General features: G+C 43.6%; 1 protein-coding gene across 2 annotated transcripts in view; it reads right to left on the bottom strand.

Moving 5' to 3' along the window:
• The window catches only part of TPK1 (thiamin pyrophosphokinase 1), a 321,381-nt gene extending 313,063 nt beyond the window's left edge, over window positions 1-8,318 (bottom strand). The window contains exon 1 of one of the 2 annotated variants that reach the window (XM_074842940.1): window positions 8,140-8,318. In XM_074842940.1, coding sequence (XP_074699041.1) covers window positions 8,140-8,182 — 43 coding nt within the window. In that variant the 5' untranslated portion in view covers window positions 8,183-8,318. The remainder of the gene's footprint in view (window positions 1-8,139) is intronic. The other variant, XM_074842930.1, reaches the window with a different exon arrangement.
• Window positions 8,319-22,591: the final 14,273 nt, after the last annotated feature.

Below are 22,591 nucleotides of genomic sequence, written 5' to 3'. Positions count from 1 at the left end.
TGAAAGTGTTGCCTGTGTTAAAGTATCTGCATTAGAGGCTTTCAGTTATGTAGTTAAAGCTGACAAAGATCTCGATACTTGTAAGCGTTACCAATACGCAGGTCCAGCTCTGCAGTACAAACCTTGCCTCACCCTTCAGGATTTCCCCTCATAAAACTCTCATCAAGAGTGCAAAATCTCAGGATGGAACACCTGGAGACTGATTCTGTATTTGCACAGTCTGTGACACAGGTCAGCCTCAGGAAAGTTTCAAGCGATGCAAGTCACACCATCTGCTGAACAACTGCCTAAGTGTGGTTTCAACCCAGCATACTTTTAACTCATCCTGAGCATCTGGAGCTTTGGCCTGTGTTTAGGTCTGGTCTGTAATGTCAGTGCTTTGCTTGCCACAGCTAAATCAACCATAAGCACAACTGCAAGTAAATCTCAAACATACATACACAGAGATTTCATTGACATACCAGTGCCCTTCTGCTATGGAAGCAGAATAGTACCCTTCTTTCATATATGCTTATATAGTTTACATAGTTGTGAATTATGTTGGTGGGAAGAAAACAAAAAAAAATAAGAAGGAATGCCTCTCCTGAGAGCCTTTGCTGTGCCTCCACCAAGCAGGCCCACAGACACCCTTACTGCCACCGTCATAGAAGTCAAAGCTTTTCTAGACCAGGAACTCATGAGGCCCCAATACTTTGTAGCATAGATGTGTTTTCCTTTTGCAGCAAAACTAACTTCTTTGTATCAGACACACAGACGACTTTTACCACCAAAGCCACTGAACAATTTGGTCAAAAGTGTACATTCAAGTATTTCCAAACTACTCTTATTGCTCTGTTGCCCAGGAACAATGCTGCCCAGATAATTTTAGGGAAAAAATAGACAGGAAAAAAGGAGCCACAGCAAAAGAAAGAAATAAAACAGAACCCACAGCAGCAGTCACAACTACAAAATAAATTAATTGAGAGGGGACAGGTTCTGCTCCTACTGAATTCACTGGCCAGCTTCCCATTTCATTCAACTGGCCTGATAAACACGTGCGTCCCTCCAGCTTCTGTCCTGCCAGAGAGGAAGGCTGGCAGACGATCCATCAACACAAGCTACAAAGAATCAGCACTAGTGCTGAGAAAATTCAACTGCCATTCAAAATAAAAAGCTAGGAAATGACAGGAAAAGCCTTCCAGCAGCTTCAACTGCAACTGGATGTACAGCACTAGCTTTAATTTAAAAGCAATCCAAAAGCTACTATGTGTTCTCTCTATGTAAAATTTAACTAACAGAATGTTCCTGTAGCAACTTTAAATTCTCAATTCTCTTTTTAATTATGCAAAGGCAGTACTACACAGGCACTGTTAATCATATTCCTCATGTTTAAGGTCAGAGTTGGATGGAAAGGAGAACCTATTTCCATAAATTACTTACACGTAATCCAGCACAGCTATAATTTACAGAAAGACGTAAACCAAATATCTTAAGAACTGGTTATCCTTCGCTGTGATCGAGTATAGATACTTTGGTGGAAGGGACAACTGACAGTCAGTTCTTTTCAATCTTTAAATTATTTGGCAACAGAGCAGATTAATTGATCTTGCTGGACATTGCAAGTTCTCTCTGCAGAGACCAGAGATGGGGAATATTCTATAACATACCAACAAGCAGGTGTATATACCAGAGGTCTCTCCTGTTGATTTACTGTATTTTGTACTGGGTAAGATTTACTACTGGGTTGTTGTTTTTTCTGTTTGTTTATAGGTTATTTTTTGGTTGGGATTTGGGGGGAGGTGGGAGGGATGGGACACAACACTACTGTCTCCCTTCCTCTCCTTTTATCCATATTTTTCAACAGCATTTTGAGACCAGCATAGATTATTTTTATTATGTCATATAGAAACAAATTTGTAAAATTTGTAGCTAGTAATTTCCCTGGATAAAGCACTAGTTAACATGACTGCTCTTAAAGGTCCTAAACCATTAGGTTACATCCAAACCTAAAACTCATTAGAAGTGACAGCTGCTGAGAACTGACTTATGAAAAGAAGCTGCTAGCCCTTTTACTTGTTTTCAGATGGTTTGTTTGCTTGAGGTTTTTTTAGGTTATTTGATTTTTTCCTTTTTAAGACTTTGATTTTAGGTTTTACTCTCAGTGCTGCTATTTTCCGCATAGATTAAGCTTTGATTAATGTCTCTGGGTGTTCAAATCTAAAACAAATCCACAAGTATGCCTGGGATTTGTTATTTTGAATCTCAAAAAATCTGAAACCTATATGTATTATGTTTTCTCCTGTGTAAACAAACTGCCTCATTTCTTTGCTTCATATTCAATTTCTCCATAAATCAGACTTGGATGAGCTTTGCAAACAGGAAAAATAAGTCTCTTCTGTTTTCCACTTCCAGAAAGTAAAACTAGCTTATATATATACACACACACATATATATATACACACATACACAGATTTGAGATAACATAATGTTAAAGCTGCTGCGAAACTGCTAAAATATCTTAAGAGCTGACCGGAGACACGCAAGTGAAATGCAGTAAGAAAAAACAAAACCTGGAAGTCCACTATTTTCCTGGATTTGTTGTACCTTCTTAAGATTAATATTTTGTTCTTTCAAGACTAACGAGTTTAAATGGTTTCCAACAGTTCTGCACACATTTAATTGGATACAAGCAACATGAACATTGTGATCTCTGTAATAAGTGTATTTCCCACCTTCTTATCTGATGTTAAATCACAGGAAAAAAAGAAAAAAAAGAGACTACAGTATGCATTAAGCAAGCTACTGTATTTCCTAGCTTTAAGGCTCAATCTGCTACACCTAAGTGACTCCTCACAGAACTCTGTGTAAGCTGCTCTTGAAAGCCTCAACTGATGGAAAATAACAAGGCCTTCCAAAAGGAATTTATCTGAGTGCTTTACTATCTGTGCAAGAAGTAATGAATGTGAGTTTTTGTCTCAGAAGCTCCAGTGACATCATTATTGCTCTTATACTCTGGTGGGGGGGTTTTGTGGGTTTTGGTTTTTTGGGTTGTTTGTTGTTTTTTTTTTGTTTGTTTGTTTTTTTTAAGAGCCCCCTCAGTCCCCTCCACCATTATAGTCCCATTAAACAGAAAGCCAGCTATGCCCTGTTAGTGACCGCAAGATACTGAGCTATCAGTGCACTGACACCGCACAAGATGAGAATCTATCATCCAGATGAACAAACAGCAACCAGCTTCAATGTCAACTTTTTTTTCAAAAGGGGGCTCCGTGTGTGTGTACAAAAATAAGTCAATGTATATTCATCTTCCTATTAGCTCAAATAGTTAAACATGGCTTGCTGCCCCATTCCAAACAACACACCTGTATATAAATCATTTAAAAAAAATAAAAAAAATAAGGAACTCCTAAAGCTATCAATGTGTGAAAGCAAATATCTAACAGGAAGTGGTGAGGCTAATGATGATTATGTCTGCTACGTGCCGTCTGTAATACTTTACTCCTAAGTGCACCTGTAATAATACTTACAGAACAACTGCTGACCCAGCACAGCAAATTAGTGAGGAGCAGGGCCCAAGGCTCAATATTTACAGCTACCTCAAAAACAAGCTAAGGCATCCCAGGTAACTTGACTAAATTAATGGTGTTACTACTTACATGAAATGAAAAGCAGGAACAGGTCAGCAACATTCAGTAAAACAAAGTGTTTTAAATGTGCTTCAATTAGAAGGTGTAACAGCCATATGCAGGTGCTTGCTAATTTCATTGGCGAACTCCTGAAATAGTCTTAACGAACTGACACCCTTGCTAATGTTTTTCAACTTCAGTGAACCCCATCACAGTTTTTGAATGACCCGATTCACCTAAGAACTTCACTACTCTGACCCAACAGCAGTGGCACAGAACCTGTAAAATTACAGCGCAATCCCATAGTCTGGGACTCCATTTTCCCTACGCCTTTAGTGTTGAACAGCTAACAGAGACCAACAGGTTGATCTCCTAACCCCATGACTGTCTTGATTTCTATCACAGACTTTTGTATATTAGACTGCAAGACAATGCATCATAGAGACCATGCAGAGCTGTACCAAAGGGGCATTTAGATGGTTATTCGTGCTTAGGCTAGGCTGGAGGTCATTCACTGAATGGCAAACATCACTGTTTTACAAATAACTTTCAATTCTTGGTGTTAAAAGGAACATTAAAGAAGGAGTTTAAGCCCCAGGCATTTAAAAAGGAATACGGTGATATAATCCTTTCAGAAGTAACTTGTTTAGAGTCAGTAGCATTTCCAGGAGAAGACATATAGTAAAGCAAGAGACAATCAAGCTTGCAGAATGATGGAAGAGCCTTCACAGCGTATTGTTGCTTCCTCTTGTTCTCTTTGCTTTAAATTCAATGCAGAAGTTTATAGTCCCTTTGCACAAAGAGACAACTATATATTTCCACATAATTCTGAAGCAGTCTTTGTCCTATTTGTTGTGGCTGTCTCTCCCATGACATATAGATGACCTTGTTTTGGTAAGATGAAGCTAGTACACCCTCTTCTCCGCAGATCAAGTCTTAACCACTAGCTCTTGATGCAGCACAGTTCACAAGCACATTTGGTCACAGGACTTGGGGCATGGAGGAGTGGGGACAGGGGGGAACCAACCCCACTGGTAGCACAGGCTCCTGTCAGTCATGGGAAACTCAGCTCCAATAAACCCTCTGCAAGCCACAGAAGAAAGGAGAAGGACTAGATTTGCTTCTGCTTTGCAGTCCCTCCACCTCGACAACACAAGACATTCCTACTAGTGGAAGGTGTTGGATTATAAACAGAGGAAAACATCCTCCTTCTGCATCACTCCACTTGATAAAACCAATAGTGAGCTGCATTTTAAGGACTGTGCAAGGCAAAAGATCATCTGGAGATGAGTGAGAATCCAGGCAACATTACGGCACACAACGTAAAACATTCCCTGTAAGAAAACACAGCTTAGTAAACTGGCACTCTGCCCTTCTACAAATCTCAACTGGTATTCGGGGGCAACCTTACTAGAGGATGCTACATTACTTCCACTGTTTAGCAATCACAAGCATAGCACATTCAGATCCTAAAGTTCATGGTATTAAAAAAATAAATTAGAAACACTTTCTCTGCAGAAGTGCCTGCAGCACAGTCTGGGACAAGCAGCAGGAGGCAATGATAGTGCAAGAAAAGGGTATAAACAACAGGAGGGAAATGTCCAGCCTATCAAAGGATGCTCCAGAAGAAACCAAGCTACTCTCATCATGATTCAGAGGCCTTAATGTGACATCACTGATTATGAGCTTTCTACAACAGCTGCATCACAGCTTCACCCTGTGAAGCTTCTGCCCGACCGTTTCACAGCAGCATACAGAACTTCAGGGTGGACTTCTACAAGCTTTTTTAACAGCTTCATTTCATGAGGAAATAAAAATATGTTTCACTACGCAGTACTCAAATCCAGAGCTCAATCTCACTTTTAAATTCTACGTCGTTACCCATTCTGAACTACATTAAGCAAATCAACACAGTTCTGAAGTACATGGCACAGCTTTCTGACTGTCGCACGGTCGTTTTCAGCAGTGCTCCAGCTGTTTGACCGAATGATGTTCAATATCTCTGAGCACATTAGTTTAGCACAGCAGTTGTCAAATATCTGCTACGTGGACCTCAGTCGAGTACTATACAGAGAGACATATAGTCCACCATCTAAATAAGAACTCACTCTAACTATACTGACTAAAATCACCAAGGCACACATGGCCCTGAAATTCCAATTCAGGTACCTAATATTAGGTTCCAAAATCTGTGTTTTATTCTATTCTATATAAACATCAGCATAATTTCTGAACATCTTCAAAAAACCACCACAACTAATAACCTCCAAACATAGCTAATAAATCTTTCACATTCTCCCCACCATAATGTGTCACTGCGTTTGCACAAGGCTTTAGAAAGCAACCAGAAACATATACATTGCTATACATTTATATTATTGAAGGCAAGGGCACCAGGTCCATAGTACTTCAGTGTCCTCGCAAGGGTTTATTTTGTAACCTCATGTCTAGCCTCCAAGAAGCATCATGTTCTACACAGATTAGCTTTATATTATTTGGACACTTAAATACATATCTCATTGAAGCAAACAGACGGAGAAACTACTAGCACTTCTTCAAGAAGAATTCGGGAGCCTCATTTCACCTACCCAATTTTGAGAACCTTATTTCTGAGTTCCCTAAGTGGGATACCAGATTTTAAACCATGCGACTGCCAAATGAATCTGCTCAGCCTTGCACACTTTGAGCTGGCTAAACCAGTCTGAAATGCTGGTAAGGAATGTTTGTAACAACGACAAGGATCCAGATGCAGTACCACTGTGCATTTTATAGGCATGTTATCATGTATAACCAAGTCGATCTGTACACTTGTAGCAGCCATTTCTTTGGAAGAAGCAGGCTTCTTGACACCCAGCTGAAGCCTCTGGTCTGACAAGGGTGTGGGTCATCTGAAAAATGTGAACAAATGCCAAGTCTTCAACCAGACATAACCAAAGGATGAAAAAAAAAAAACCAAAAACAAACCCACAACTCCTGGAAGTGGGGACATAGGATAATCCTAACATCATACAAATGCCTATCAAAAGCAACTGTAGAATATAAGTAGTGATGCCTGTTCTTCCCCAGGGATAAATTCTTAAGGTACATTTCTGTATCACCTTACTATATACTCTTAGTAAGTAGTTACTCCTCATTTCATATAGGGACATCACACTGCAACAAAGTTAACCCATTAAAATTTCACCTCCACAACCGTTCCCTCTTTCTACCAAAAGCAATGCTGCATCTCAAAATACACAGGCACAGCGTCAAATACACATTTCTGGCAGGAATACCTTGAGTACAGCTTCACCCATTACAAGCTTTGAACATACCCTGAAGAAGTTTTTTAAAAATTAGAGCAAAATGTGATAAAAAAACTGGAGAGAATGTAAACATGCTCTTAAATTGCTAGCCGCAAAAATGTACTGAATTGTTAAAAGGGTACATTCTGTTAAACTCTGCCCTTCCTCCACATCTTACTGGTAAATAAATAACAACATATACCTCACCGCGGTGTCTTAAGTCTCAGTGCCAGAACAGAGCAGAAAAGAGCAGTGTTAAGTTAGAATTCAGCTGCTACGCCAAAATGATTTTTATGCAGCTTTAAAATCACGCTACAGAAAGATAAAAATATTTACTGTTTATAATGGTATCATTGAATAGCAAATCGGGCCCTACTGAATTAGATACTGCAAACACATAGCGAAGAAGGGGTGCCTATTCCGAACAGTCAAGCTACCTCGGTGAGTCAGTGCTTACTACAGGTGCTCCATCCTTTGTAGAGATGATGAGGTTAATGACACACATTAACAACGCTCGCCCCTCAGGCCTCAAAAATAACAAACCGAAATAGAACGCTCAAGAACAGCTTGGGAAAACAGCAACAACAAAAAAAAGGAAAGGCCAAGCCCCAGAGCTTTGCCTTGCAGAACTGAAGAGGCAAGCGGGGTGCAGGCGGCGGCTCCCGGGAAGCCCGCAAAGGGCAGGAGGCGCCAGGACCTCCGACGCCAAAGGCAGCCGGAGGAACCCGAGCCCGCGGGACCCCTCGACGAGATTTTTACGCTTCACGGGAGCGCTCGGCCCCGCCAGCTCGGGAGAACTGCGGCACGTGAACTGAAGACACCGGTTAAACCCAAAGGGGGTAAAGTTCTAAAGCTAAAGGTGTTAAAATCTGAACTCCCAAGGGGGTTAAATGGCAGCCAAGGGGTATATTTAAAAAAGAAACCGCCCGCCGCGCGGCTCCCCCGTACCCTGCCGGCCTAGAGGGCGGGCAGCACCACTAAGGGACACGGGCAGCCCCCCCGTGGCGGCCGCGCACACGCCGGTTTCACGCTCTTTACACCGGGGGGTCTCAGAACCAACCGCGCACGGCGGGGGCGTGGGGGGGGGTGCCGGGGCGGGGACACACCCGCCCCGCTCCCACGGCGCGGCTCGGCCACCGGAGCTGCCCCGGGAGGCGCCGCCCAGCGCCGGGGCTGCCCCGCCGCACCCCCCCCTCCTCGCGGCGGGCCGGGGGCGGGAGGCACCGGGCCGGGGGCGGGAGGTACCGTACCGGCGGGCAGGAGGCAGTCCAGCGGCGTGAACGCGCGCTCCATGGCCCCAGGCCGCCCTGCTTGGGGGGAAAGGGGCGGGGGGGGGGACAGGCACACAGAAACAGCGCGGCGGGACCGGCAGGGGGGAACAAGGCGGGGATTAGCGGTGCCCCCTGCCTCCTCCCTGAGGAACGCCCCCCGCTGCCCAGCCGCGGCGGCTGCGCCCGCCCAGGCCGGCGAGGAGGCGGCGGCGCTGCCCGGGTACCTGCAGCCACGCGTCCTCCAGCGCCCGCCCCCGGGGTGGCGCCTCTAACCGGGCGGGGGGGGGGGGCGGGAAGCCGAGAGAATCGATCACCGCCGCCATCCGCTGCTCGGCGGTGGATTCAGCAGTGGGAGGGCGGGGCGGGAGGCGGAACGGGGAGCGGGGGGGGGGGAACGGGGAGCCCCGCACCGCCCTGGCAGCGCCTGTGGGGACCCTGAGAGGACGGAGGGAGGGGGCCGAGGGGCCGGCCGTGCCCTCCCCCCAGCTGTGCGGGCTTTTAGCTCCGCTCCCGGCCCCGCTGGGGCTGGGCCCAGCGGCTCCCGCCGCCGCCTGCGGGTGTTTCAGGCACCCGAGCAGCACCGAGCTCGTCACGGCTGGGTTTGGGGAGGGCGCGGAGAGCAGCCGGCAGTGGAGGGAACGTGGTGGCGCGCTCGCTTTTTGATCTTCTAAAAAAGCGGCCGCAGAGGGCTTTCTATTAAATATTATCTAGCGTACAGAGGGGTTGCTTAGGGCAAGGAGTGATAGACACCATCATTAAGAAGAAAACAAAATCCGCAAGTCACTGTGCTGGAAGTGTCCTGCTTTGAGCTCCCGTAATAAACAGTTCACTCAGAAGAGAAGTCGTTAATGGCTTTCAGCCCGTCGAAACTGAAAAAAAAAAAAAATAAAATCGCGGCTGCAATCCTGCAGCGAGACCTCAGCCTCTTGCGTGCAGCCGCCGTCCGACGGCTCCTGCTGCGCTCGGGATCCAGCAGGACGCGGGTGCGGAGCCGCCAGCCTGGCTCCGCTGTCACTGCGGGCGTCGGCTTCGCCTCCCGCCCCGGCACAAAGCCCAGCGGGGAAAACAGCCGGCGAGCCGTGTCAGGCCGCGCAGAATAATGCGGCATTTGTAGTTGCAGCTCAAGTTTCAGTTAAAATTATTTTAACATCATCACAAAACTTGTAGTTTCTAACCGCTTACAGACTCTTAACTGGAGAGTGAATCATCTTCAGGCATAAAATGCGTAACATCTGTTAAATTTAAGTTTGTGCTGGCAGCACCGGGGTCAGATTTAACCCCCAAACCATAGCGCTCGTGTATTTCCACCTTCTCGACCAGACTTTGCTCCTGCAGGTGCCGCCTCCCCCCCCCCCCGACAGCCCCGCCGGGCACAGGGGCGGCCATTTCCTCTCACCGAACACACCCGGTGCTGTGCCCCGGGCCGCACCTGGCGCCGCCGCGGGCCGTTCCCGGCGGGCGGCGGCTGAGGGGAGCTGCGCGGGGCCCGCAGCAGAGGGCAGCAGAGGAGCACAGCCCGCGGCGGCGGGCCCAGGCCGGGCCGCGGCACCCCCCGTCAAACGGGGGGCCGCCGGGTCCCTGACATGGCCGCGGGGTCGCCTTCTCCAGTGCGCCCTGCGCTGAGGCGCCCTGCGGTGGGGTAAGGCGGGAGGATGAGTTCTCGTTGCAGAGGCGTTCGGAAAAGGCAGCGCGGTAGTCGATTGAGGTTTCTGGTCAAACGGGAGGGAACCGGGACCAACACCTCAGTCCGTGTGTTAGTCTGAGATTCACACTCAGATTAACAGCATTTAAGTGATTTAAGCGTTTGGGCGAGGCTGGGCCACATTTATTCACAGGATCACAGAATCATCCAGGTTGGAAAAGACCTTGAAGATCATCCAGTCCAACCATTAACCTCACACTGACCGATCTCAACTCCACCAGATCCCTCAGCGCTGGGTCAACCCGACTCTTCAACCCCTCCAGGGATGGGGACTCCACCACCTCCCTGGGCAGCCCATTCCAACGCCCAACAACCCCTTCTGCAAAGAAATACTTCTTAATATCCAGTCTAACCCTGCCCTGGCACAGCTTGAGGCCATTCCCTCTTGTCCTATCGCTTGTTACTTGGTTCAAGAGACTCATCCCCAGCTCTCTGCACCCTCCTTTCAGGTAGTTGTAGAGGGTGATGAGGTCTCCCCTCAGCCTCCTCTTCTCCAGACTAAACAACCCCAGTTCCCTCAGCCGCTCCTCATACGACATGTGCTCCAGACCCTGCACCAGCTTCACTGCCCTTCTCTGGACACGCTCGAGTCATTCAATGTCCTTTTTGTAGTGAGGGGCCCAAAACTGAACCCAGTAATCGAGGTGCGGCCTCACCAGTGCCGAGTACAGGGGTATTCTGCATGATGACACAAGTCTGCAATGGCTGTAGGTGCACCTTGGGTCCGAATGGTGCAGTCACTAAACCCTTGCTTTGGACCTCGCAGGTAAGCTGCCCTGCACCTATAAGAGATTACACTCTACAGGCAATTTTAGTCTAGAAAGACTGATAGAAATTCAGAAGCGTTGAAAGCATTCGTGTCTTGACAATGAGAGAAACAAGAGGTTATCGGGAAACAAGGAGAAGATATTAAGGACATCAAGAGATTATTGTTGTTTACACTATAGAAATAGAAAATGTTTTGTTGTTTCACCTCTGTGTCATTTGAAAGTTCTTCCCTCTCCACTGAGAACTTGAATTTCAAAGGCTGTTAGGACTTTGGTATCATCTGAGGATCATTCTTTAAACAGGTTAAGAACAACCAGCGTTGGGAAGAAGCTTGACCTCACTCCCAAGAAGGGAGACCATGTGTGGGCTGCCATGCAGTTGGCCTGTGCTCCCCTCCTCTTAATTAACTGTCTTCCACTCTGTCTTTTTTTTTTTCATTTTGCCAGACACTTTCCTACTGCTGGATAAAATTATGAAATCTCCAGGATAGCTTATTTTTGTTCAGTATCTGTCAGTGTCTCTAGTGTTTTGGGTTTTTTTATTTGTTCTTGGGGGATACCATCTGGTACAAGTAGTTGCTGATAAGCAGCAGTGACTTCTTATGCATGAGAACAGCTGTACTTTGCTCAGAGGGAAGGTCCATCTCATCCAGAGCCCCATTCCTGGTAGTGTTCACTTACAAGCCTTCCTCCTCCTGTTCTCCTTTGCTCCTTTTCAATGTTTGTTTTTTTTTTTTTTTTTTTTCTGTAAATGCAACAATTTCCATCTCTCTGCCCTCTTCATATCTGACAAGATACTTTTTCCACCTTGGTCAAGCCTAGGGTTCCAGGCAATCCTTTACCAGCCACTGCTGCAAAAAAAGTAATTGTACCTCTCTCTGCTAATCATAGTAATGCATGATTCATCACAACAATATCATTACAAAGAGAAATCAGTCTTGAGAGAGCAGGCTGGCACTGGTATCCTTTAAATCCTTTCAAGATGCGCAAGGGTCTGCCAAGGTAAGGCAAACTGCCAGCCCACTCAACTAGGCAAGGGGCAAACAAGTCGGATGCACTTTCTCTCCCTGAACTCTGTCTCTCTTTCACTGCCCTTCCTTTCAGGTATGAACCTCCCATCTACAGTGTAAAGCTCTCTTTAAGAGTAAACTCCACAGGAATAGCTTCAGTCGATGCTGAAATGCACTGATCTCTAAGGCAGGATATGATACCTGTTTAATACTGTTTAGCAGCCTAACAAAGGTATCTAGCAGAAGAAGTTTCAGAGAGGCAAAATGAGTAAGTCCACCCAGCCTGGCATGTTCTCTTATGGATAGTCTCTTAAGGACAACAAGCAGTCAGGAAGCTGATTTACTTTTTTGAAAAATAAGCATTTTCGCCTATCTTTTGCACTTTACCTCTGTGCTAGGACATCAGCTGAATTTTCCCATGAAGGGCTACCATTTAATGAACTAGCGACAGTTTTCTCTTGTCACGCATGGGAAATTCCTCAGTAAAATATTATGCCTGTTTTTCCAGGTAGCATATAAGATTCAGCAATATTTCTTTCCTCTAGCTGGATCTCAAACCAAACCAAAGCCTTCTCCCCTGTTCTTTTCCTCTGGTTATATATGCCTACATTACTTTGCAAGGTTTGCAGAACAACATACAGAGAGGCTATTCAAGAAAGACATCCCCGGAGCACTGATCTTGTGCTTTGATTACTGCTGTCTCCTCTGATTAGCTAAAAGGAGGGCAGGTGACCTCAACCCTAAGTGAGAAAATAAACAGGCAGGCAGATGTAGTTCCTGAGTGACAGATGAGGCTGTCTGACAGAGGAAGTTTCTCAGTGATTGTCAGGAAAGGTTGAGGGAGCGTTCAGACCTTTTAAACCTCCTCTGGTAACTAGCTAGCAGGTCATGCCTCTCACCTGATACATTTTCCATTAATTTTGTATGGACTGGATGACTGGTCTGTGTATGGAGAAGCTGTAATTTATATATATTATTATTATATATATATATATGTAAAAATTATTCTCAAACTCCAGATAGCTTCCTTTTCTTTAGGAAAACTATTCAGAGAAGCAGTTGGTTGGGCTACTTCTATAGAGCACAGTTATGACATGACTAGCACTGCACTTCAGCATGCATAAAACTGATCAGCTGGGAAGAGTTGAAGGGTGATTAGGAGGACAGCAGCTTTTATTTACTCAGAACAACTCCTGGGACTTAGCAAGGAAAGCATAGGAAAGTCAACATGAATTGCAAGGGGATTTAAGTGAGATTTATACAACAGGGCTAAAGCCTGAAGGGTTTGCTGTGCTTCCTTAGGATGATCAGTCTCTGCATATCCCAGTACAGATACATGGCCTAGGCTAACTTACAGTAGCATTAGTTGCTTTCTGATTTTTTTTCCTTCTTTCAAATAGCCCAATCTAGTTGAGACTAAAAGGTCTAGAGGTATTTAAGGACTTTGTCCAACAAAATGATAGGACCTGTCTCTAGCATTCACAGCATAATGCCCCCCCCCACCCCAGACTCAGTCAAATTGGTGTGCTAATGCCAGACATCAGGTAATACTTTATTTTTTGCCCCTCCCCTTCTGCCATCCTTCACCAGAACAGGAATCATATCTCTGTGCTTGACTGAAAAGTACTTTGGGTATTGTTCAAAAACTATGGCAGATTTCAGTAATTGGCAACGCGTATCCGATGCCTTTTGATTGGAAAGTACGTAGAATCAAAACTGAGTACCTTCAGAGGTCCCTCTTAGTGATGTCTGAAACAAGCTGCTTGTAAAGTAGGGAGCCTTTGTTCCTCGTGCTACTCCAATTTTATCGCTAAACCAGAACAGTCTCTACAAGGCTAACAATCAGGATTCATGCAAAGTGTAAATGTTAAGAATATTTTCTCCTTCTCTCCACGGCTTAACTTTATATTAAAATCAACCCAGAGTTAAAACTAGCAGGCTGGGATGGTTCATTCTGGTACCTATTCCAGTATTTATGCAGAATAATAAGGTTGGGAATGTTTAGCTAGCTCAGCTGTCTGATTGTCTGAACATCCTTAAGTGCTTTATAATTCAAAAAATGCAGGCATCAGTAGATAAATGGGATGCTTTATTATAGACATTATATCCTTGCAATTCTCCTGTGCCAACAGTTTAAGTCCCCACAACCTCCTTAAAACTCAAACACCAATTTGAAAGGTACAATCATTCAGGGGAAGAAAAAAAAACACCTGCAAATAGACACCAGCATACGCAGGCAGACAGAATCTAACACACACACACTCTTCAAGTCCAGGTCCTGGAACAGTTAATAGAGCCAACTTCACAGTTGTTTCAAGTCCTGAAGAGATTATAATGCAGTAAAAAAATATAATATTAAAGTGCAATCTGTTTCTGTAGTAGTTTAGAGCAGGCTGGAGATAAACCTTATGAATTAGATTAGGTCACACAGTAAAGCAGAAGAAAATAGTGGTATAATAATGCTGTGGCTCACCGGGCAGAACACTGCATTCGGAAGACCCGAGTTTTAATCCATGCCCTACTACTGATGTGTAGACAGAATCAAACCGCATGGATCCATACCCCCAAGTATGTGACAACTTAGGAACTAACACACCTTTGAGAGATCTGTTTTGTAGCATTCTGTGCCTTTGTTTTCTCATCTGTATGACATCAGTGAGGTATACCTGTACTTTTAAACCAACCTGAGATCAACCGCCAAATACAAATAAATCTGCATTACTAATGAATAGACAGATGGTATTTGTTTATCAATCAATTCTATACAAATTGAGAAGAAGATTTATTATGATCATCAACAATATTCTGTCATGAAGATGGATGAAAGATAAACTTTGGAAAGAGGATTGTGTATTGAAGTGGTAACCTTTAGAAATAAGGAATTTTCATCAAACTGGCTGCTGTCAAGTCACTGTGGACAACAGTAAACAGAGATTGTGCAGTCTAATGGATATGACTATATTCTTGACTTCGTGGAGTCAGGAGGCTGTGCAGATTGCCAAGATGTTAGGCAAGCTGTTTGACCAACCTGTCCAGGAGTTTGAGAGGCCTTCGCTGTGGTGTCCTGGCAGCACAAGAAGAGTTAAGAAGTAGGAACAATCCAGTGAGAAGTTGCACTCTATTCTGCCTGGAAGGATTGTCTTATTTTGTCTGGCACATACAGAAACTCCTATTGTCTTCTCAGTGTGAGACAGCCAATGTGGAGAATCACTCCATGTTTTCCTCTCAGCATCATGTCTCCAGCATGGTCTGATTTCTCATGTAATCACATTCCACAGCACCAAAAAATGCACGCGCTTTTAGTTCTCGATTTCTTTGCCCTGAGCCTTGCTAACTGCACTACTGCTGCAAGCATAGCTATCTCAGGAGGTGGCACAAGGAGGCAGCATTTGGGAAAGCAGTATCATGCATTTGGACTGATGGGAGAGCAGATGGGATGGCGTGGGATGCCCAGGTGTGATGAATACTTTCCTGCATCTCTGGCCATGTCCATGTGCCACTGCGTTCAGAGTGAGAGGAAGTACCTCGCAGTAGCTTCACGTGGTGGTCTATCAGGTTCTCATCCCTGTCCCATGGGAACGAAGTTGTCACCAAAACGGGATAAAAGAACTTATCGACACCGATGTGATGTAGATAAGCAGACACTCCTTTATTAACGGCTGGGTGTGCAGGGGAGTTGTCTCACCAACAACGCATGCCTAACTTGTGTAGCATGCTGATTATATAGGATACAGTCATACATACTAATCAAGTTCTTACACATAAACACGTTAACTCCCATAACTCATTTTCTTATCCCCACCTCTTTCCGGTCATGTGCACTTGAGTCCTGAAATGAGTCGGGGGGCTGCTTTTGCGACCACCGTGGACTACTGACCTAAAAGAAGGACCCTCCAATGCCCTTGACCCAAGGATTTTTGGCTCACACTGCAATTTTAACATGCTTCAAGGCCCTTTCACAATGTAGCTTTTACAGTACGTGGTCTATAGGGCAATAAATCGTCCTTACCGGACAGTCTAACAATAGTACCTCATCACGAGTCTTATTCTTGGTATAGAAATCTAGTTAATGATTATCACTAGTCTACATGGCCTCAGCCTGGGACTTAAAAAAAGAACTTTGTAGCAGTATATAACTGGTTATATAGTTACTCTAAATCATTCCTTATTTAAATCCATATCATCAAAAATCATTAAAATCAGCTCAAATTAATAACAAATCAGTAAGAAAGTGGTCTTGTGAAGCTGCAGAGGGCAACCTTTACTGCAGTCGTTTGAGCACACAGGGCAGTCAGGACCAACCTAAGGCCGTGGAGATCCAAACGTGAGTAGTGTCTCAGGAGAACAGGGCTAGCTCCCGCTCAGGAAGCATTAGTGTCGCTCTGTCTCGGCTGGACCAAGTTTGGCCAAGGCCCGTATGGCGTTCTCTGTGGTGCCAGGGTGGTGAAAAGTGGGGCCATCGATAGCTGATATTTATGACTGTATTGGTCTCTCCAAGCTGCTGCTCTAACTCAAAGAAAGGGAAGAACTGTTGAGTCCTGCAAGGACCTAAATCTGTCAAGGATAGTGTCATTGTGAGGGGTGGCCTCTGTGAGGGATCTCTGGGATGGAAATGATGGGAGGCACCCAGCTGCTTCAGTGTCTTTGTTAGGTGCCATAAAAGTGGCAGCACCACTGTCTGATGAGTGGTTTAAAAGGCAGCAATAGAGAAAAGATAATGGCTGCTGTTCTGTCCCAGTAGTCCGAACAAAGCTGCCTGAGCCTGCCCGAAACTCAAATGCCAAATATGTTACGACTTGCTTGCTAATTCTGTCGTTGTGTCCCAGGTGGAGAGAAAAGAACATCCTGCTGGGACAGAGGGCAGCCCGCAGATACATCTGCTGGAGTTGTTACCCGAGGAAAACAAGCTTCTCTCACTTGTACAACCTTTTTCAACTAGTGCATGCGAAGACACTCGCTAGCTGGAGATGCCTGCCATTAATGCTCCTTTAATTGAGAGAAAGAAAAATTCCTGAGAGATCCTATGGAACAGTGAAACACCTACAGTGAAGAGCATCACGCAGGGCCCAGTACATCATTTCTTCATGTGCATTAGATGCTACTACTTGTGGACATACACACAAACATGCACGTAGATAAATATATTGCATCTTCTTTTAGTTTAGTTGCTTAAGTTAGCTGCAGGCTGACATATGATGGAGTTCACTTTTAAATCTTCAGAGTAAAACACTTTGAAAGCAAACCTATTAAGGTTAATAGAATGAACTTACAATGCCCATGGTTAAGAAGGAGGGGGAAGCGAGACACTCAGTAAATTGTTCACCAAATAGCCTGTCACCTCTAGGTCTGCAGCTGAAGGCCTGCCAATGGATCATTCTATTATCTTTAATGAGCTTAATTTTAAAGTGGTATGCACATCAAATGTAAAATATCAACATCAGTTTTGTCATCTGTGATCCTGAATCTACCTTAAATATGTTAATAAAGAATATATGCGGTCTAAGGAAGTGCAAAGGCATTATACGTAAAGTGTTCACTTAAAAATGTCTACAATTTAAAACAAAAAGTATTTCTGTTCATTAAACTACTCCATGCACCAAAAAAAAAAAAAAGCAAGCCAGTACAGTGTGTACAAATGTACAAAGTAATTTCTAGAAAATGCCTTCTGAGTTGAACAAATGTACCAAGTTAGTCATTTGGGGTTTTTTCACCTTTATGAGAAAACAGCCATTTACTTAAGACCAGATTTTTGAAGTGCCTAAATGCAGATTAGCACCCTATGAGGTTTTTGCCATAGTTCATTGCATTCATCCTCTGGCACCTGTCACCTTAGAAAATCATCTCCTACGTTTTAAGACAGACCACCACATCCAGCTGGGCTGCTCGTGTATTTGATGAAACACGCAACAGATTTCTAATCCTGTAGAAGCTCTGCTTTCCCTTGCCTCCCCTTTTTGAAATCATGCCACAATGCCGATCACATTTACTTGGTGCCATTTCAGATGTTTTAATTCCCTCAGCCATCGCCGAAGTTACTCCCTCCCCAACAGTGCCACGTCATGCCCAGGCTTCTATTGCAGGAATACTCTGAGTGTATCAGGGACATTGCTAAGAGGTTTCTCACCATGATTTCTAAATACTGAGGGGGAAGATGTTTCAAATAGAGATTCAATACGTATCAGCCCAGTCGTGGGGGCATAATCACTAAAGATCACTAAGGCAACATTATTATTCACATTCCAGGGTTCTGCCTACGAACCATAAAGGACAGACAGGAGGTTGACAGCACAGCTGGAAAAAGAAGAAGAGATGGGTAAAATTACTAGCGCAGAGCTCAAGGGTGTTCCCACCCTCTGTATAGCAGCAGTGGCAAAGTGGGATAGAAGTGAGAAGGGGAAGCCAAGCCTAACAGCAAGCTTTGGCAGCCTTGCAACGGCAGAAGTACCAAAGGATAGTGTAATTCCGGTGATGTTAGTTGTAGGTTGATGTCAGCACATGCTCATTCGTAAACCGAAGTTTGTCACGTGCAAAGCACTCCTTGTGGAAACGTGACGTGTACTTATGCCTGCCTTACTAACTTTACCTGTGAAATCTGTTCTGTAGACTGGGATAAATTCACAAACATCACCATAAATTCACAAACATGACATAACAAAGGTCTTAAATCAGTATACTTTGAAACACCAAATTGTACTGGTTTAATTAGTATTGGGCCATGCTACCTGACAGTTCTTATTTAAACTAGTGCAACTTTGTATTTAGGCATTTCCTTTAGCTCAATGTTCCAAAATATTTAAGCTTTAAAAGGCTTAAAATTAATATTTTATCTGAATATCACTACTGATCAGGATCTCTATGACTTTGTGTGTTTCCTTCATTCTTGTTTTCTCTCATTTTAATACCTGTTTCCTCATTCCTTTCTTTTCCTCCTTGCTGCTTCCTAAGTTTTTCTTTACTTCTGTTGAGTTCTAACCTTGTCTTCCCATGAGCCCTCCTACCTGAAGTAATGTAGCAGAGTGACTTTAGCAAAGCTGATTAATATTATTTCCTGCCTTGGCAAGAATTGGAGAAGGGAATACTCTTGCAAATATCACCTACTTAAGATGCTAAGCCAAAGAAATCTGTGTTACTCTTGAGGCTATACACTGCAAATGGTGTATCCCAAGAAAAGCTAAACTTCTTTGTGGGAAGGAGGAACTTGCTGACTCTCAATGAAACGCTTTCCTGAAGATTTTTAATCTGGGATGTGACTCCTGGCCCAGTTCAGTATCATTTTAATGCAGGCCACAATTATAAAAGGTGCAGTTCTTTCCTTTCTGTCCCCTTGTCCCCATTTCCCTCATCTAGTTATACTCAGGCTTTTACTCCTTTTTTTTTTTTTTATTTTAGGGCAAATCTATCAATGGAGCAATAACCTTAAAACTGCTTTAAAGAATGAGTTGAGGGGCTGTTAAAACATTCTCAAATTGTTGCAGGCTGTGAATTATGTTTTTGTTTTTGCCAGCTGCATCATTAGAGAAACTGATTTCATAATCTAGTAGATTTGCATGCCCCAAGTAGAAGAATTGGTTATACAAGAATATTTTATAAGGAAAAAGAGCAGGCTTGTAGGCCAGTTTTAATTAGAGGTGAATTTTACTTCAGCAGTGATGCTCTGAGATTTAAGACCAAAACAAAAAAACCCCTCAGTTCTGTGGAAACTAGAGAGTAAAGATCTAGTATTGGGTGATTTCATTCTCACTATGGAGTATGCTTTACCACTCATACTATAATGTAAAATATTTACTCTGACCATTAAGGCAATGAAAGCATGGCAGATGTGAGGAAGAAGTAAATATCACGAGTACAGTAAATAACACATACACTACCAAAAGGTGGACAACAGACCATAATAAGTCTTTACACTCTTTAGTGCCTATGATAATTTAAAAGCATCCTGTACACTGGAATACAAGCTTGCCATCAGAGCATAATATGTTGACTCAATAGCAAATGAAATTAAGAGAACGATATGAAAACACCTCAGAAAGTCTGTGTCGTTATTCAGAAACCCTATTTGTAGAATACGTGAACAAGAAACAAGCTATTTCTTGATAGGTTAAAATGATGTTTTAGTCTCTTTTGCAAAGGAAAAGATGCTTTTCAAGATTCCTTTAAGTAAATCATGAGGATCTGTACACATGAAACCACATAGAAAGGTGAGAAAGAAAAAGAATTTGGGTAACCCTAGTAATTTCTGAATTTACAGCTCAGTTTCCACCAATTTTGACAGAGAAACAGGTAAGTTTCTTCCAGTTTCATGATAAAAGCCACGATGAAGGAAGGCAAATCTAGGCTCACATGTTATGAGACATTGGCAAATTCACCTGGGACAGCTCACTTTCTAAATTTCACAATACGGGAGAAAAGATTTATTAAGAATTTACCATCAGTCTCACCACACAAGTTGCCTATACATGAGGATTTTAGCACTCCACTCAAGTAAGGGAGAATGGAGTTTGGGCTTGAAAGGCAGAGGCCTAGTAAATTAAAGCTTTGACAAGGAATATCAAGGAATAGGGAAAGATCAATTTACCCTTGACATGGACAATGTGTGGCTTCTGCTAATTGGAGAGCAAGGCACTAAGCTTTGTCATGCATCAGCTTGTTAGAATCAGAACACGTTTTTAACTAACTAGAAGGAATTAAAATCGCTTCAGCACTTAGATAAAGTATGTTACAAGACTCTAGTATATTTGATATGCTTATACAGTCAAAGTAACTTACAGTTTTTGTACTGTAAGTGCAAATGCAACTATGTTAATTCAGCAGAATATAGTGCACCAAATTTACTGTTAGGTTACTTTGTTAGCATCAAAATCTTGCTTTGAGCAAAAGTTAACACACTATCGATCTACTGAGCTAAGAATTCATGGTTATTCCAGTTACTGTTTTAGCAGTCCAACAGACCAGAATGATCTCATTAACACAGAAAAACTTCACTGATGGAGCAGTTACATTTTTTTATACAAAACAGCTTAACACCAATCCTGTTCTCTGGTTTTGTGTAACCTGTTTATGCGTACCTCTGTGTCCTAAGGTTGACCCATTTCAGTCTCCATCATCTCACTGTGGTGGTGGTGAGTTACAACACATCATTAGCATTCTAAAGTCCTTGCTGGGAGGGCCTTAATGGTGAGATTTTCTTCCTCTGCAGTCTGGGGTCTGCTTGGGACTAACTTTGTTAATTTTCTCATCCCAATCTCTTCATCAGATCCCAGCCAAAGTTTGAAAGCTGCACAAGAGCCTCATTTAATCAAAGGGCTGTTTTGTACACAGGGGCAATGGGGTCTGTCAGTTCTTTGCTGTCCATGAGATTCATCGAGTTGAACCCCATCCAGGTCAGGCACCAGTCAGGTGGCTGCTGGCAAGCATTAGCCAAGCTATAGCCAGCTCAGGCCCAGGCAAACGCACTCATGTCCCAAGACTCTGTACTGTCAGGTCGACATAAAGCTGTAGCCTTTTATTAGTGATTGCGAAAAATCATATTCCCCATCCTAAAATGGCCCAGATCATTTTTACTGGACTACAATTTATGCCATATATAATTAATTAATGTATAAATCACCCAGTCTGAAGATAAGATGGCTGTTAAAGAATGGCTGTTTGGAGCTGTTCCCCAAGGTGATATCACAATGGCTGTCATTCACATTATCTCTGCAATGCAGCAAGTGTGATGCTCGGGAAGCGTGTCTCTTGTTACAACTGACTTTGATTTTAAAAACAAAGAAAGTAGCTCATAATTTGCTTTTTTCTTTTCTGTTGCAAACACAGCTCCCTTCAGTAACTTCATCTGCAGCTCTGTAGAGGGACGGACATAACAAATCTACAAACTAACTTAAAAAATGAACAATAGTAATGAGAACTTCACTAAACTGCAAATTTAATGAAGTAGGAAATCTGGCTTCATTAGTTCCAGGGTTCACAAGACTGTTTAATGTGTAGCGCCTCAGGTTGGATAAAATTTGCTCAGAGCCTTTCTGAGAATGGTTACACAAATTAAGATCCTCAGTAGAGCTCTGATGATGGAAGGGAGCTCATAGAGGGCTGCAATGTGTAAAATCCAAGGTTATTCAGAAATCCACTGGATTTGGGGAAGATTTGGGGAGCTGAAACTCTTTCCTTACAATGCCAATTAAAACAGGGGGAAGAACACTCCTACTGGAAGATTTTCCTACCCTCACGAGGGATGCTTCCACATATAATAAATGTGATGCTTATTTTTCTAAGCTTTTTTGGTAGTTAAAAAGAAATCAAGCCTCCAAATGAGTCCACCTCAACTGACAAAAATGGGTGCAACAGCTGTCAATCCAATGGGACTGCAGTCCTTCCCAAAGGGCTGAAATTTCAGTGTGTTCACTTCCAGTCTTCCAGCTGAGAGCACAGTATTACTTTTGGGTGCCTGATGGCGAGAAGAAAATTCAGAATGTATGTAGAGCGGGTGTTAACAGTACCACCTAGCAGGAGCTCTACCAGTGCTGCAGGATCAGAAAACATTTCTTTGCCTATCTAGTGGGAGCTTCAAGACAACTTCCAAGTATCAATCCCTTTAGATAAAGTGAACAGGTAGGTTAACAAGAGAGAAAGGCGACTAAGCACAAAAAACCTGGATTAAAGCATTTCGTATTCTCACACAATCCTTCATGCTTTAACCACTACTTTAGAAATGAGATAAGAGCAGGGCACGATCAGTGAACAGATCTCCCGTTTAGCCCAGGAATGAGGGTGTTTGGTTCATATGGAGAAAAGGCTGGAAAGTACTGTGTCATCCTCCTGAGCATAGAAAAAGGGGATATAAGAGAAAGACTATTTCTGTTTGTGTTTTAAAGATACTTGCACTGGGAAGTCTGATCTCACAGCTATTCATCTTCTCGAATGACAGTATTAGAACATCTTTTCCCTCTCTGCTCTCC

Source organism: Strix aluco, chromosome 1 (assembly GCF_031877795.1).
Source record: "Strix aluco isolate bStrAlu1 chromosome 1, bStrAlu1.hap1, whole genome shotgun sequence".
Classification (NCBI taxonomy): domain Eukaryota; kingdom Metazoa; phylum Chordata; class Aves; order Strigiformes; family Strigidae; genus Strix; species Strix aluco.
This window is presented reverse-complemented; position numbering and strand designations above follow the sequence as displayed.